General features: G+C 36.4%; 1 protein-coding gene across 1 annotated transcript in view; it reads right to left on the bottom strand.

The window, feature by feature from the left end:
* Nucleotides 1-16,627, bottom strand: part of LOC114646923 (adhesion G protein-coupled receptor A3) — a 557,815-nt gene that overhangs the window by 64,203 nt on the left and 476,985 nt on the right. The window contains exon 15 of the mRNA XM_028795327.2: nt 8,649-8,776. Within this exon, the coding sequence (XP_028651160.2) occupies nt 8,649-8,776 (128 nt within the window). The remainder of the gene's footprint in view (nt 1-8,648; nt 8,777-16,627) is intronic.

Below are 16,627 nucleotides of genomic sequence, written 5' to 3'. Positions count from 1 at the left end.
TGTTATGAAGCCACATGAGTTTACTCAACAGCTTCAAATTATTGAAATAGAAAGGAACAAAAAGATTCAGTAAAATTATATTTTTAGAAAAAGGTTTACCTCTCACTATAGTGTAAAGTTATAATTAAGAATTATGGGACAAGTTTTGGGAACAAATATAATAGTTAGATATTTAGATACATAAACAAACAATGATCCTGTCACATTTCCTCCTTGCATTAGAAATCAGAAACCAATACTTCTATTATTAAATGATTTGTTAATGTTGCCCACAAGCATTAAATTAAACCATTAATGCATTAAAAGCAATTAAATCATGCACCATTTTTGTACAGAATATTTATAAGCCAGAATTGACATTTGGCAGATTTGGACTAGGGCAACTGCATGCGCTGCATTCACACAAAATGAGAGTGAAAGCACAGAAGTGCGCAGTTCATTCAAAGTCACTGCTCATGCTCTTCTGCACATGGGGCCATATGAACTTACTGCAGAAGAAAACCAAAAAATATAATTATGACTGGCTGGAAATATGCTGGGTGGGGAACCCCCAAATGGCATTATCAATAACAATACACTCCATCATGAATTCATTTTTGTAGCTTGCATCATCTTGCTGTGCTGCAAGTGACTACTGCATGTATAGTATCTAATGTTTCTGCCATTCTTGATTTTGTTTAAAACTTGCTACTGTACCTTTTTTGTGTCTTTCACCAGTGCAGCAGATGAAAGTATCAAATCATTATTTTGTGGTTTGTATCATAGTTTACCAATACTGACAAAATGGCAGTGTTCACAAATGTTCTCCAAGTGACAGCATGTAAACTATAAATACTTCTTGCTTGCAGATGCAGTATTCAGCTTTATTATCCATCCATCATCCAAACCACTATATCCTAACTACAGGGTCACGGGGTCTGCTGGAGCCAATCCTAGCCAACACAGGGTGCAAGGCAGGAAACAAACCCCAGGCAGGGCGCCAGCCCACCGCAGGGCACACACACACACACACCATGCACACACTAGGGCCAATTCAGAATCGCCAGTCCACCTAACCTGCATGTCTTTGGATTGTGGGAGGAAACCGGAGCACCCAGAAGAAACCCACGCAGACACAGGGAGAACATGCAAACTCCACGCAGGGAGGTCCTGGGAAGTGAACCCAGGTCTCCTAACTGAGAGGCAGCAGTGCTACCCACGTGCCGCCCCAGCTTTATCATGATAAAGTTAATTTCTGTGTGAGTTATAAATTCAGCTTGTAAGAAACTCCCAATTTTACCCTGAAAATCATTAGCAATAAGGTATCTATAGTTTTTGCATCGTATTTTTTCATAATTTACCACAAAGCTTGAGAAACTGATCGCTATTTATAGCGTGTTTCTTTTGATCTGTACCATAAAACACAGTAGCTCTCCTATAGTGATTTTCCTGCAAGCAGAGCCACAAAGCATTAAAGTAAGATCAAATTCTTCAATGACTTTTTCAGAAAAAATGTTTTTTGGAAATTGTCTAATACATATGTTACCAAAAACCTTCAAAGACTGACCCCAACTTTACAGTAACTTACAAGCACATACACAAGTACTGTACAACATCATACAGATTTAAAAATAAAAAATACAATAAAAAATCAAATTCTTTCAATGATTTGTCAAGTGATGCAAATTTAATATTCACTACATGTATAAATCTTTAATACAGGTACTGTTTTTGTGCAAAATAGAAAAAGCCTATTGGCTTCAACATAGTGAGAGAGATTGTTGGCTTCAACAGGTCCTGAGTAGTATCCAAATGCTGAGTGACTGATGTCTAAGAGGTTTATGTGAATAGGGAACTGAGAAGTTGAAAGAGACAACATTGAGAAAAATGGCAAGATAACTCGTAGGTAGCAGCTTCTATATGCGATCATGTTGGGATACACAGATAACATTGTGAATCTAGCCAACTGGTCACTGATCAGTAGTAGATATAAGTAATATAAGAACTTCTCTTGTTCTCTGGTGAAAATAAATGCAAGTTTAATAGAACATTATTGCAACAATAGATTACATCAATAGGTGGTCAAATGATTTAAAACACTCAACTACATTGGACTGCATGAAAAAAATGTGCAGAGATTGATCACAGGACACACCGAATTTAAACAGCTTGGACTTAATCTTCAGAATTCTATTTGGCATCATCCTGTAATTAAGACAAGCTTCATGTTAAGAGCCACATATCAGCCAATTGTAAATGGGTGCTCAATGGATAAAGGGCTGCCTAAAGCAAAGACATCACTAGGCAAGGAAAACTCCCACTTGATACCTCCACTGAAAATAGAAGGTAGAAAGGGAGAAAAACACATAACAGGAAAGGGGCTGCACATGCCAGAGTGGCAATGTAGGCTCCCAGAGGAAAGAACAGTATACCTTGTATGTGTGCTAAGTTTCCAAAAGGGTAGGCAACTCAGCAGTCTTGAGATGAGAGAGACAGAGAGGCCAGGTATGTTATAAGACCTCCTGCCAAACAGGCTGCGGCATGAAGCTATTATTTGGAAAAATCTTCTAGGTTGCCCATTCAAGGTTTGAGATGACTTGTATGAAAGGAAGTGTGTTATTACTTTTAGGAAATTGACAGCTTAGAGGTTGTTTTCGGTTTTGTTGTTTTGATTCAGCCCTTTGAGAGCTTCTGAGAGCTCAGGCATACACTTAAACCAGGGATCATTAGAGAGATCATTAGCTTTGTATCATGTAACGAAAATAGGGCTTTCTCTCACTCTGAATGAGGGTTTAAGCTGAAAATTACCCCCGTTTTAAGCCACTTTAAGCTAAAGTATACTTTGAAAATAAAATGAGGAGGAGATTTTGGAACAAATGCAAAGGAAATAGACCAGTTTCCTTTAGAACAGATAGACACAGTGATAGAGACTGAGGGAGAAAAAGGAAGTGACATGACAATAGACCACTTCAATAGGTACTTCGATATGGGAAAACAGGCTGACCACCCTACCGGGTACAGAGGGATGCAAGGGCTAAAGAGAAATGTTCAAAGTAGACATAGAGCTTTTATTGTATTCTGTATGCGTTGTACTTTGGGTAATCTCACATGAAATCCTCTACTATCCATTTAACTGTGAATAAGTATTATTTTATTATTTTAATAGTTTTAGCTTCCTTGAGAGTTATTAAAAGGGCACCATCTACTGGTACACACTGTAGTTTTAGGTGGCAGAAATGAAACAAAGCTTTTTGTGGGAAAACTGACAGCAAGTAGTTCATACATGTGGAAACATATTACCTATATTAATTCTACACTGTAAGAATGCATGATATATGTGGCATGCACAGCATCAGAAATAAAAAAATCCATTCTTAAACAAAGTGCATTATTTTTATGCTGTATCTCTAGATTGTTGCATAAAGATATTGTCAAATTCTGCAAAAAAACAAGTGACTGTGGTAAATCTATGTATTTAATATGTTACAGGTATAAAAGGAAGTGTAATTTAAACCATTTCCGACTAAAAAGCTAAAATACTTTTTTCCTTAATGGATTCAAGGTCATTTGTTTTATTTAGAATGGTAGAGGTTTAATAGCCAATACATTAGACTAGACAAATCTGTGACAAAAAATTCATGGGAGGGTCAGTAAATCCTTTGGATCCAAAAATAATTAATTTAAGGGACAACCTAGCTTCATTTTGAGGGGAAAATAAGCGGCAAAACTCCAAAGTCACAGCTGAACTAACTTAGAAAGCATGTACATTGTTTTGTTTTACTTTGCTTCCTTTTTGCTATTATTTTTATTAGTTATTTATTTTCATCATTATAGTTACATCATTTTTGTTATCATGGTACTGTTATGTTGCTCTTTTGTCATGGGCATGACTAACATTATTTAAATAATAGCATGTTTCACCCAGTATCTAAGATTTTTGGTTACAAACTGTCACGAGTGGACACACAACTCAGGACTATAGGTTTGTTATAATAACTCTTCAATGCAAATTCAAAGCACAACAAAATGACATGTCAGACACTCATGAAAAACATATCCCACTGGCACAACCAGAGACGGTAGTAGCTTACATATTACTCATCTGATTGGCCAGAAAGCACATCTGTATCTCCACATCTCCTTTCTTTCTGAGAACAAACACCCCTAAAACATTATTAACAAAACAAAAACTTTCCTAAAACATTTCCTATGACAGGTAATATTTAACTTGAATTATCATCAACACAGCAACACCACGAGTTGTTGCATTACAACTTGCCATTGCTGCTCTACATGAATAAGTGTCCATTTCTTTTTAGGTATCACCATAGCATTTTTCGATTTTTCTAGTCTTTCACTCCTTGTTGTAATTATGGGTGCTATATTTGAAGTAAGAATTACAGGACCACCAACAGTTGGATTAAGAATTTCATCCTCTGTTGGAGGAATAGCCGGACCTTTTTCTGTTCCTTTTTGAGAACGACTGCTTTCAGCAAAACTTGCTTGCCTGGGAACTGACTGCGGCTGTTTGTGATTCCTGTGTAAGACAGCGTCATCTTCAAACTGAACTATATATGACCAAGGCTCAGGTGTTTAATTCACTACAACAGGTGGGGTTTTCCAACTCTTGTTTGTGTCAAGCTTTAAGAGAACTTTACCTCCAGGGAGAAGATCTGGTAAGGCTTGGTCAGAGTGTCTTTAATCATAGAAGAACTTGTATGCTTGCTTTGCTACCTTATCCTTCTTCCTCACCATTTCGTGATCAATAGCTTGGGGTTGATGTTTGTGCTCCAACATGGGCAGGTTAGTTTTGATTTGTTGACCAATCATCAGTTGGGCTGGACTCATTTCTGTTGCAGCATGAGGTGTTGCTCAATTGCACACAAGTGCTATGTGGGCAACAGGCTGACGGAGAATATGTTTTGCAGTTTGGACTGCTCTCTCTACGTCTCCATTAGACTGAGGAAAATGGGGGCTGGATATTGTATGACAAAAATCATCATCTGACAAAACTGCCACGCCACAGGGCGCGCACACACACATGCACACGCACACACACACACACACACTAGGGACAATTTAGAATCGCCAATGCACCTAACCTGCATGTCTTTGGGCAGTGTGAGGAAACCGGAGTGCTATATTGACATGTAGTAAGCAATATGAACATTGATGCAATGTATGGTATTTGCAATCTAGATACATAAATATTACCCACTGCTAATAGTTCAATGTCCCGACAGCAGATTGTTTCCTTAACTGTTATGTTCCCTGGGTTATACCATCTGAAGTTAATAAACAGTGCGAGTTCCCCAACCTTTGCTTTTGCCAAAATGTTTAGTGTCCCTGTCGGCTCTTATGGTTGTAAAACCTGGAATGTCCATGCTAGCATTGGGAATGTTCTCGGTTTGCCATGTCTCCGTTAAATACAACAAACTGTACTCCTGACAGACCGGACAGTTTTTAATTAATGAATTAACTTACTCTTTGTTTAGCTTCGTAGCAATACGAAACTGCTGATTACACCTCAGCCATGGCGCTGGTTGTGTGAAATCAAAAGACTCCGGTGCATTTAACTTTGACATTTTCCTTCTTTTTTTCAGGGCTGCATGGGTGCGACTAAACGTCTGACACCATGTCATAAGTGGAGATAGAAGTCAGAACCATGGTTTTGTTAAAATAACTAATCCAAACTCAAAGCACAACAACATGGCATGACAGTGACTCATGAAAAACATATCCTACTGGCCCCGCTCCCAAGAGGTGATGGTAGCCATAAGATGTATCTGTATCTCCACACACATTTTCAAAAACTAATCTATTTTCTGTTTGGTGTTTAGTTAGGCAATGGATTACTAGGTATTGTTAGACTTTTTCTTATTTAGACTAGATATTGTGAGCAATGTTTTAGGTTTTGAAATTTTGGCTTCTTTATTCAAAGGCTTTGTTTTCTAACACATGATTTAGTTTTCCCCTTGCTTACTCATTATCTCCTGATCTTTCTGCTACCTTTTTCATTGTCCTTTGTTCACAAATGATTTTGTCCTGGTTACAATAATAGTATGAAGTCTTTTCCAAACAGGACGGTCTCATAAACAGAGAATGAAAACTATGAAATCAAGGAAGCGTCAGGATCAGAGTCAGTAAATCCTTTCTAGCAGTCAGTTTGTGTTTGTTTGAGGTAAAACCAAAATCTTTATGTAAAAAAGAAAAGGGGAAAAAGCTGATACCCATTGTTTCTGCAAATGAGCCAACCAAAACATGTTCATCCTTTGCACCTTATTTGTTAATTAAAGTATCCAACAAAGCTATATGGTGCATGCACCTTAAAATAATCAGATCCATGTGCTTTCCCCTGTACTTCACAGATTCATGTTTACCAGTTAAGCAACAGTATTTTCTTTCTTAGTTTTTTTACCTAAATTCATTAACTTTTTATTTTGGCTCTTTTCCCACAAACACTTAAATCTTCCATAGCTCTTTGACTTATGAAACACAAGAAATACAGAGGGAGTGACTGAAAGGAGAAGCTGTGTTTATCCTTTTTCTTTCAAGCCAGGAAAGTGACAATCCAGAAAGATAGCAATGAGCCTGACTAGGACCTGCCTCCTTTTTCACCCATTCTGGTCTCCTGCATTTTTAAATTGGCAAAGAGCACAATACGTCATCTTTTGTGATCAGCGTATGGATGGCCTGTGCCAGTGTTAGCCTGAAGACATCTTTTCTCAAACTTTGCTAGGTTGAGGTTGTTCTTTAACAATGTACTAAATATTAGTTTGTTTATCAGCAATCTTTAGCCATACTTAACATAATTTGTTTGCAAAGAACTATATTTCTTGCTACAAATGTTTACCTTGTTTGTGTCTGCAAACACCTGTTGGTTCTGAGCTACATCTATAGTGTGTCCTGAGCCTTTTCCTGTAATGCTGCAGTGTTGACTCCCAAGTATTTACCTCATGAGAGACACCTTGTTTGGTTAACAAGGGAGACTAAACTTAGTGATGAATTGATTATCTTCCACATTAAAAGTATGACTGATGTTAATAATTCACTAAATATCAGACAGTTTGCCAGTTCCAAATTACCATGAAAATCATTTGACATAAACAAAGCTAATGTTTTGCAAATAACGGCAGCTTTACTCTTTGTATAACCATGAAAACCTGCTCAATCAAGCACTTTTGTTTGCAAATGTGGTCAGATGGTCAGAGAAAGAATCCAATGTTATCCTTCAGAACATTTTTATACTTCACATAGTGATTTAGACATATTATATTTTTGTTGGAATACCTGACAAAACACTCTGGTCTACATATTTTTCCAGTTGACTGGGACGTCATAATACCAGAAAAAATAATATTGAACAATCTATGCTGAAAAAGATCCACCCATTTATATGACACAGTATTAAACATGGTGTTTTCAAAGTACTACTGACAAGAGAAAAAAGTCACATTTATTTTTTCATATTATTCCTAGAAGAGCACACGTACTGCTTGTTAGCACTCCAGTGCAGCAGAGAATAAGGCAACACTATATATTACAATCTAAAATAATATAAAGCATGCAATTTCAGTTCCTGTTCCTAAAATGTATTGATTAAAATACTTAAATTCCAATCTATACATAATCCTTGCACCTTTTTTTCATAATAAATATCTTCTATAATGCATTAACAGCATTTTTAAATATCTGAAATCATGCATAAATATTTCAGGATACTCCATCAAAAATGAAACACTGAAATGTTGCATTTTATTCTTTTTTAAACATGCTACTGTGTCCCAATAATGACAAAAGTGGTTTAGAAAATAAAAGAACTGATGGATTGTCTCTGCCTAAATCATGAATGATTAATCACAAGACAACAAATGTTTATAAACATTCTCTTGTGATCTAAAAACTACAATACCGATATGATATTTCACTAGATTCTACTTGATTTTAGACTCATACCTAATTTATAGATTAAATGTAGAAACAATGAATCAATAAGATTAATTACTCAAACAGCTGAATTACAAACAGGATTTTTTTTTCTAAAATATTCACTAAAATGCAGACATTAAGGCTTGCAATTACCTTTCCCCCACAGTAGTGAATAAAACAGAACAGTGGCACTGAACTTTATAATTGCCAGATAAATACACCAGACAGGAAACTTCTGTGAGATGTTTTTAATGTAGTTCTCTGACAGCTTATTAGTGCAGATGCACATTAAGAAGTAATTATCATGATGAAATACTATCACATTGTTACAGACACACTGTGTACAGGTGGATTATTTACAATGGATAAAGTAAATAATCATGACTATCATAGAAGGAACTGATCTTTTCTACAGAACAATAGGCTTTCCCATATGCGTTTTTACAACATATTTAAGAAAACTGTACATTTTCACTTGAAAAGTGGGGGACACAGCTTACCTCTGACTCTAGACTGCTGCATACAGTGTAGCAGGTTTGTAGTTTTATGTTCCCTATCTTAGTTTGAAGTTACACTACAAGAAAGATTTCTGCAGAAAAGCAGTCATGGAAAAGAAATATACTAACAGGAAAATAAATTATTTGGCCTACTGATTTTAAACACAGAATCTAAAAAAAACATGGGTTACAAAATAAAGGCCACATGATAATACAAAAGGATCAAGAACAAAACTGAGTTACCTGTGGTGCACGATATAGGTGATAATAGAGGCAAAAAGGCACAGCAACATGACGGCTGTGCAGGCATACACAACAGGGTGTAGATACTCCCCTGGGTAAGGAGGAAAAGGTAGCACTGTCTTGAAATCCTGTTGAAACACAAGAAAAAGAAGAATTTAGACAATTAGAATTTTCCACCCTTGTCTCATGAGCTACCAGAGTCACATGAAAAGTCTTTCAGAAAACAAGGTAGCTGCTTGCTAAATGGTTTAAGCAGATGAATCACACAGAAAATCCAAACAGTATTCTGCACATTCAGCACATGTTAAGATCAGATTAAGTATTTATACAGTAGCCATTTTGTCAGTTACACCTATCTATTAATGAGATGGTCAACCCTCAGAAAGACATTTGTTGGGGAAAGGAATCCAAAAATTGGCAAAAGAGAAACATAAATATGCTGGCACATGTAACCTCTACAGGCAGAGCAAATTTGCTGATGGTGGATATCTACCTAAAACAACTTGTTCCACCTCACTGCACAGATACTTAATTTCACTATAATTTGGTGACTGGGAAGCCAACTGTATTAAGCTAAACAGATTGTCTCACATTCCTTGAACTATTTCAGGGTCCTTCAAACCTTGTGGAATGGAGCATTATTTAGCTTATAATGCTTATTAACAGATTTGTTCCTTGGTTTATTTATTTAATGTAAATAAACCTCATAATATCATGCTGTCACCACCAGATTACATCAGTAACACCTATTAAGTTATGTCCATTAATAGAGTACATGACATTTTCTCCATATCCCGGTTCTCTATTCAACGTGAAAATGTAGATCAAGGTGTGTTTGTTTTCCATAGTTTACAATAAAGCGATCCTTTTGTTGTTTTTTCCCCTCTTTTGGCATCATCGTTGCACTCACCTACTAACTGAACAACACTAGCCTCCTGTTAGCCTTCATATATGTCAGCCTCAGTGGAACACTTTCATTCATGGTCTGTTTCTGACCATAGGGCGTCCATTGGTTAGATAGTTTTGGGTGTTGGTTCACTAGCTATATACTTGTTAGACTGTTGTGTGTGAAAAGACCTAACTGCTTTAAACTGCTTTCTTTTCACATATGATGCTGACTCTAATTGAGCAGTAAATTATATAGGAAAAGTAGGGTTACATGATAAAGTAGCTACTTGATACCCACATGCTGCATTTTACCACTTTTGACTTCAGATACCTCTTAGAAATGATCTCTAGTGGTTGAATGTGTTCTTAAGGGATCTCCTAAAGTAATGAAGTTAGTTTTCTTTGGCTACACATATACTAAAGGTACTAAAATTATGGACTGTACTACATAATGACAATATATTTTTAATGTTAACGTTAAATCCTAGAAAAGTGAAATTTTTAAATGATCCACAGCAGATCATTTTGGAAATTTCAAATGAGGTTTAAAGGGCTTGGACCAAGCCACCCTCTAAAAAACAAGCACAGGTACCATCACACACCAAAGTTACTGTTTGCTCTAAGCATAGTTATTAAACTTTCAATTTAAAAAAATATCATCTATAATAAAATGAAGAAGACTCTAGGACTCCAAACTGTGTGGGAGGACATAATATTGTAGACCAAAAGACACCACACATTGTTATTTTAGAATGTCGCTATTCCCATGTTTTATGCTAAAATGTTTTAAAATGTAACATTCATTAATGCAAGAGTTTCATATTTAAATGCAAGCTGAACCGTGGGAATATTATTGAAATATAGACACTAATCATATATTGATTCATTAAGAAATATAAATGTAATTATTTTTCAAACATTGCTAATAATTACATTAGGAGAAAGTACAGCTTGTACCAAGTACTGTACTGATTAAACAAGCATGAAGATGAAAATAACATTTAGGCTAAATCATTGTATTTGTTTGGAATCTATATATATAATTCACTAAGCAGCTGACAGGTCACGCAAGACAACCATAGGATACGCACGACATAGCCCCGCCCGCCAACTCTAAGACCATGGGATACGACGACAGCTCACAGAGCCACGCCCACCAACACTAAGACCATGGGACGAGAATGCCTGTTGACCCGCCCGCCCGCCTGTTACCAGCATTCGCCCAATGTACTGGAGTGTAAAACTATCGCAGCTGCTAAGCTTTCAGCCACGTCAGATTGAGCAATACCAGGTCTGTGATGCCCTTAGATGTCCGGGGCTCCACGCACGCTACACTGAATGGATCAACGTGTGTCTACCCGGCGCGGAGAGGCATGGATAAGCCATTGAGCCCCATTCGTGATGGGGATTGGGGCTTGCAATTGTTCCCCACGAACGAGGAATTCCCAGTAGGTGCGGGTCATAAGCTCGCACTGATTAAGTCCCTGCCCTTTGTACACACCGCCCGTCACTACTACCGATTGGATGGTTTAGTGAGGTCCTCGGATCGGCCCTGCTGCGGTCGCTTGCGGCCTCTGGCGGAGCGCCGAAAAGACGATCGAACTTGACTATCTAGAGGAAGTAAAAGTCGTAATTCCGTAGGTGAACCTGCGGAAGGATCATTACCGATTGTGCCGACCCGTCATTGGACGGTTAGGACCCGAAACCTCTCGGGCCTGCTTCCCCGCCCTCTCTCCGGAGAGGCAGAGGGGGCAGAAAGGGCGTCCTTCCCCTCTCCCCCCGTTCTGCCCTCCGCGCCTGACCGCCGTCCTGCCCCGTCCCTTGCTCTGGGAGGTGGGGGCGCGGCGGCGGTCCTCCAGTTTTCAGTCACTGACAATTGTATGTTGCTCTCTCCAGAGTTCCATCTTTTCATTCACTTACAGTCGTTTCCTCAAACCCACCCCATCAGGAAGTGTTCACCCATCAATACATAAATATATAAATATTAACAGTATCTGTATTTTAAGCTACAAAGATTGAAAATTAATCAACAGTTCTACTTACTTTTTAAGTTTAGGATAATGCATCCCATTCAACTTCATTGAAAGCCTAATTTTTTATGAATCAGTAATTTGGCCCAATGAAGCAACAAAATTTAAAGAAGTAAAAATAGGGTTTCTAACCAAAAACAATTTACGTTTACCCTGAACGACCTATGCATTTGTTTTAACTTACTGGTTGTCATTTTTTTGACTGCATATGTAGAACAAACAAAAGGATTTGTAAATTTCTATTATTTAATGTTCAGTTTGTGGATTACTCTCTGGTTTATTTCCCTCCTTAAATGGTTTTCTTTCCTAAAGACCATGTCACATTACACAGGTTTCCATTGATTTTCAGTCGTGGACTTCACTTGTATAATCTTATCAAATTTGGAAACATACCAGTTGCATAGTTTGACATATCAAGCAAATCAGTCCAATTAGTCCACATCCTGCCTCGACAAAACTCAGTTTTGATTTTGTCTTACAGTAAGTTATAGTCGTAGGCTCTGTTTGTGATCTTCTGAGACCAAAGTCTTACATTTTGCAACAAAGAGCAGACAATCAGTGTGAATACACTGCAATCATCAATGATTGCCCCCAACACAAATGCCATTGCAACAATTTTCCAGAATGGCAGGCGAACTGCAAAAATTAAATAAAAAAAATAAAAATAAACTTCAAACAATTACATCAAATTATGGGAAAACCATCTCCCTAGGATGAGAGCTCCACACATGTTCAACCAGTTTAGAAGTGTATTAATGATGAAAATTACTAAGGAAAACAAGAGCAAAAATATCATAAGAGTGGTCATCTAGCCAGCAACCACAATAGAGAGCCAAATATTGCACTTTAGATCTATGTAAAAGATAAAAACATTGTCAAAAGGGACATGCATGTCCAGCATCACTAATATTCTGGCAATATCTGTGATCAAAAATGATCTTAAGCAATAATAAGAATGGGGTCTTCCCAAAAGAATCATAGGTACATGAAACTCACCAATAAACAAGAAACAGTATTTTTCAATCTGTGAAAATCATGGTTCAGCTCGGCTACAACTGTACATGACCCAAACCTATTTCTACTCATATTGTCAGAAACCTATTCAGGACAAGCAATGAATTAGGTCATCAAGCGCATATCTTATTAGTTAATATGTTTTGGGATGTCCCACACTCGCACAATTTTGTGGAAAAATCTTTTCTTACTTTTGTAAGAGTGCTGGCTTTTCAATCACTCCCAGTTCTTAATAGCATTATTTAGAATAATTTGGGTGTAAAACCAGATGGGAAAAAAGTGCGAAGAAATATCTATTGAAATATCACACAACACATTGTTTGCCTGCCAGTTTCTTATGTAAGTAGAGCAATTCTAATATACCTTCTGGAATATGATGGGTGTTAAAATTTCATTGAAGTTTTACTTTTTTTCTAGTATAACTGTCATTTTAGATTTAATGTTTTCTAATAAATAATCTACAGTTTTTTATGCTAAAATCAAATTTGTAATTATTTTACACTTTCGATTTGTTTCAAGATAGTTGTTTTTTTTCATGCTGTAATTTTGTTATTATATGATGCCGTTTTATTTTCTGTGGCCTCCACCCTCCTTTTGATGTCTGTTTTCAGCATTTGATTTTTGGTCATTTTCGCTGTTGTTATCACATGATAACCAGAAGTTGTGAGTCCTGATGTCTTGCTATGATAGTATAAAGCTTGGCGGCATGGACCTCTGGATCATCCAAGTTTATGAATACACAAACAAAATTTTGTATGTGCTTCGTCTTCTGTCTTAAAAATTAAAAGAAAAACTGGCTATGATTTTTGACTATGAGCTTCAGGTTTGCTCTTTCTGTTAGGTGCTTAAAGTACAGATTGCCTGTTTTTGCCTCTGATTTTGTCTTCTAGTTCTTTCATTTTTGCCCTGGCAGAATATGGGGAAATGGTGCCTTATATTATCTAAAACTAGACAGAAATACAATTTTCCCTATATGGAACAGTCTAGAGCATTTGTAGACATTGGCAAGAATTCAATAAGGCTGCTCTAAAATAAACATGTCAGGCCCTTGCTTATCCTCTTTGATATCTCAGTTCACATGAGGCACTACCTCATAATTATGCACTCTGGTTTCACATAGCTTTTTGAACTTGGAAGGAGAAGGGTGTTAAGTTCGATTTAATTTAATTTTAAACATAAATGTTAATTTTAAACATAAATGGAGTATACTATTGATTATATTTTTCATTGAACTGTTTTACTTTTTTTTAATGTGTTCAGCTTATAACTCACATTATAATAAGTTGATTATTCCATGACCAACGTATGTTGAGAGAAGGTTACAGCTAATTGGTACATCTCAACAAACAATGAAGTAATAAAAGTATCTGCATCAGCAGAGTTGTCAGTCTAAGAAACTTTTCATTAAGGCGTATGGGGAGTACTAAAAAAATAATATGAATTGCACTGGCAGCAACAGCTCGCCTGTAGAACCAAAAGTACAGGGGAGTTAATTTGTTTACATTTAGCTTAGGAGAACACCCTGAAACCTTTCCTTTGTTTCTTCTTTTCAAAAATCCTAATCCAAACACTTGCCAAACTAACGGCTTCCTTTAAGGATTCGTTTTTTTTTATCTACTTAGCATTTTATGCTTCAGATCATCAGATAAGGCATTATGAAAAACTGAGGTTGGAGCTGTACTGTTCCACTTTGAATCAGCTCAAAGAATGTTGAAATTAATTATTTATCTTCTTAACATGTTCTTTCTTTTGCAGATTTAGCAAACAATTAGTGACAACTACCTTGTGCTCAGGGGCATCAACACTGTTCTAAATGCAAGTAGGAACTTTGGAAAGCAATCATATCTAGCACTCTAAAAATGCAGTTGCCAATTCAAATGGATTTCCAATCAATAGGTTGGTAAAATATTCTATTTAAGACGTTTCAGTGCTAAAGGAACTGAGATGTATGACAAAGATTAAACTCCACCGTCTTAAAAACCCATAGAACTTTTTGGATTCCTTGAATAATATTTATTGTAAAGACCCTGAGTTTTTTTAATTGCCACTGCTGATATCACAGTAGGGCCTGCATTTATTATTTATTGTATAGCTAACAATTCCACAACTAACTGATGTAGTAGTTAGCTATAATACTTAAGCCTGAAAGCCACCAAATTTTGGCTGTATCTGAATGAGTTATTCATTTTAGTTGGTATACTATTATTTCCTAAGCATAAGGAACTTTCCATAAAAGGAAGGAGTTGACTTGTGCATTGAAAAGTGAGTTGGGCAGATATTAAATCAGGGCAAAAAATAAAGAAATATCATAAAGTAGCAGGATTCAATACACCTAGGAGCAGGAAACAAACTACTAAATCAATGGGACAGTGACAAACTCAACATTGAAAGAAAAGCTAATCAAGCTAATCACAAACCTAAAAGTAAAAAAATAAATAAATGAAAAGACATTGGTCAGAAACCACTGCAACATCTCTGGGAAGAAGGATTACCCAAGGAAAAAAAATCATGTCCAGAAAACATTTGTGAATCAGTCTGCTAGAATTTCAGCAGCCATGCTCTCAAATTGAGTTGCCAGATATTAAGGTTTTTTTTTATATAACGATTTCTCCTTAAGCATCTTATTTGATAAGTTGTGGAAATAAATTCTCATCAGACATACTTTTCAGAGATCCAGTGGAATGAATACACCCCTGATTGACAAACTTCAATGTGTTTTAAATTTGACACTTTGTATTTGATGTCACTTCTTTTGATTTTTGTATCCTTTAATCCACTGGAAAAAATGTATGGTTAGGTATAAGGAATTGTTGCAAATGGCACACAAGCAACTAAGCATTTCCTGTCATCAGTGTTAAAGAAACAATGTACCATAAAAATGACTAGACTATCCTCTCCTTTAACAGAAAATTTAATTTGAATTGTTTTTCCAGCGTGAGTTTCACCAGCACTCTGGTCTATCTCTACCCAAGTTGGGTGTAGTGCTAAGATCCTAAGATCATAAAACATGATCTGACCTGTAATGAGTTGTAAAAAGCTAGAAAATATTTCCCATTTATTTTCTATTCCTTTTATGCCTATTCCTGTGATGCACTTAGTAGCCAGGATTCTACATGATAGGAATAAATGTGGCCCCCATATTTGTTGGTGAGCACTGACTGCAGACATTTTATATGAATATGCAGTTATTGTATATGTGGAGAATTTTCTTTCCCAAAATGGGAGCACCCTGAACTTAAATTGATCCTTAATTGCAAATATAAGGAGTTATCAGCTTACTTGACATACTATATATAAACACTTTCAGATTTAGGGCATTGAAGTGATATGACTTGGTTTGCTGAAAAACTGATTGAAATGTATGGATTGATATAAATCTCAATTTTTCTGATATTTTTGAAGACACACCTCATTCAACAGAGCTATTTCAGTCTACTATTTAGCTGTTTTTAACACCACTGGGGAAATAAGTGAAATTGCAAGGATTACTTTTTGACAAGATTTTACATATTCACTTGGAAGCTTATCTGAGTTTTCACTCCTCTATAGTAGTAACGTAATCTTCCATATTCCTTTGCCACTGGCATATTTTCAAGACAGAGACTGTCTGATCATGTGTTTCATGGCTTTGTAACACTGCACAAACTTAAAATATTTATAATCAGTTTGCTTCAGCATACTCTGTCAGCATTCTGATGACAGATTTCCTGTTTATGCTCATGTGCTTAAGTTATTCTTTGAGGCTGTGTGATACTTTAATGACAGAAAAATGAAGCTCCTTTCTTGGTATAATGTGTATCATTACTTTGCGTATATCACAACCCTTTATATTATGTTTTTGCATCAAAAATACCATGATTCTCCAGTTCATCAAATAAATCAGTGCACTAGTAAGAAATTATTATATTTTAGTCACTTATGCTTAGAAAGATGCAAGGTACTATGCTATATGCAAAATGATTTTTGAGAATCTCACTGTCAAATTTAAAACAAAGTAAGCTTTACATATGTGCTGGCCCAAGTGGAACTCCTTATGTGCCCTTTCAC

This window comes from Erpetoichthys calabaricus, chromosome 2, assembly GCF_900747795.2.
Source record: "Erpetoichthys calabaricus chromosome 2, fErpCal1.3, whole genome shotgun sequence".
NCBI classification, from domain to species: domain Eukaryota; kingdom Metazoa; phylum Chordata; class Cladistia; order Polypteriformes; family Polypteridae; genus Erpetoichthys; species Erpetoichthys calabaricus.
The sequence above is the reverse complement of the archived record's forward strand: the minus strand, read 5'-3'. Positions and strand labels throughout refer to the sequence as shown.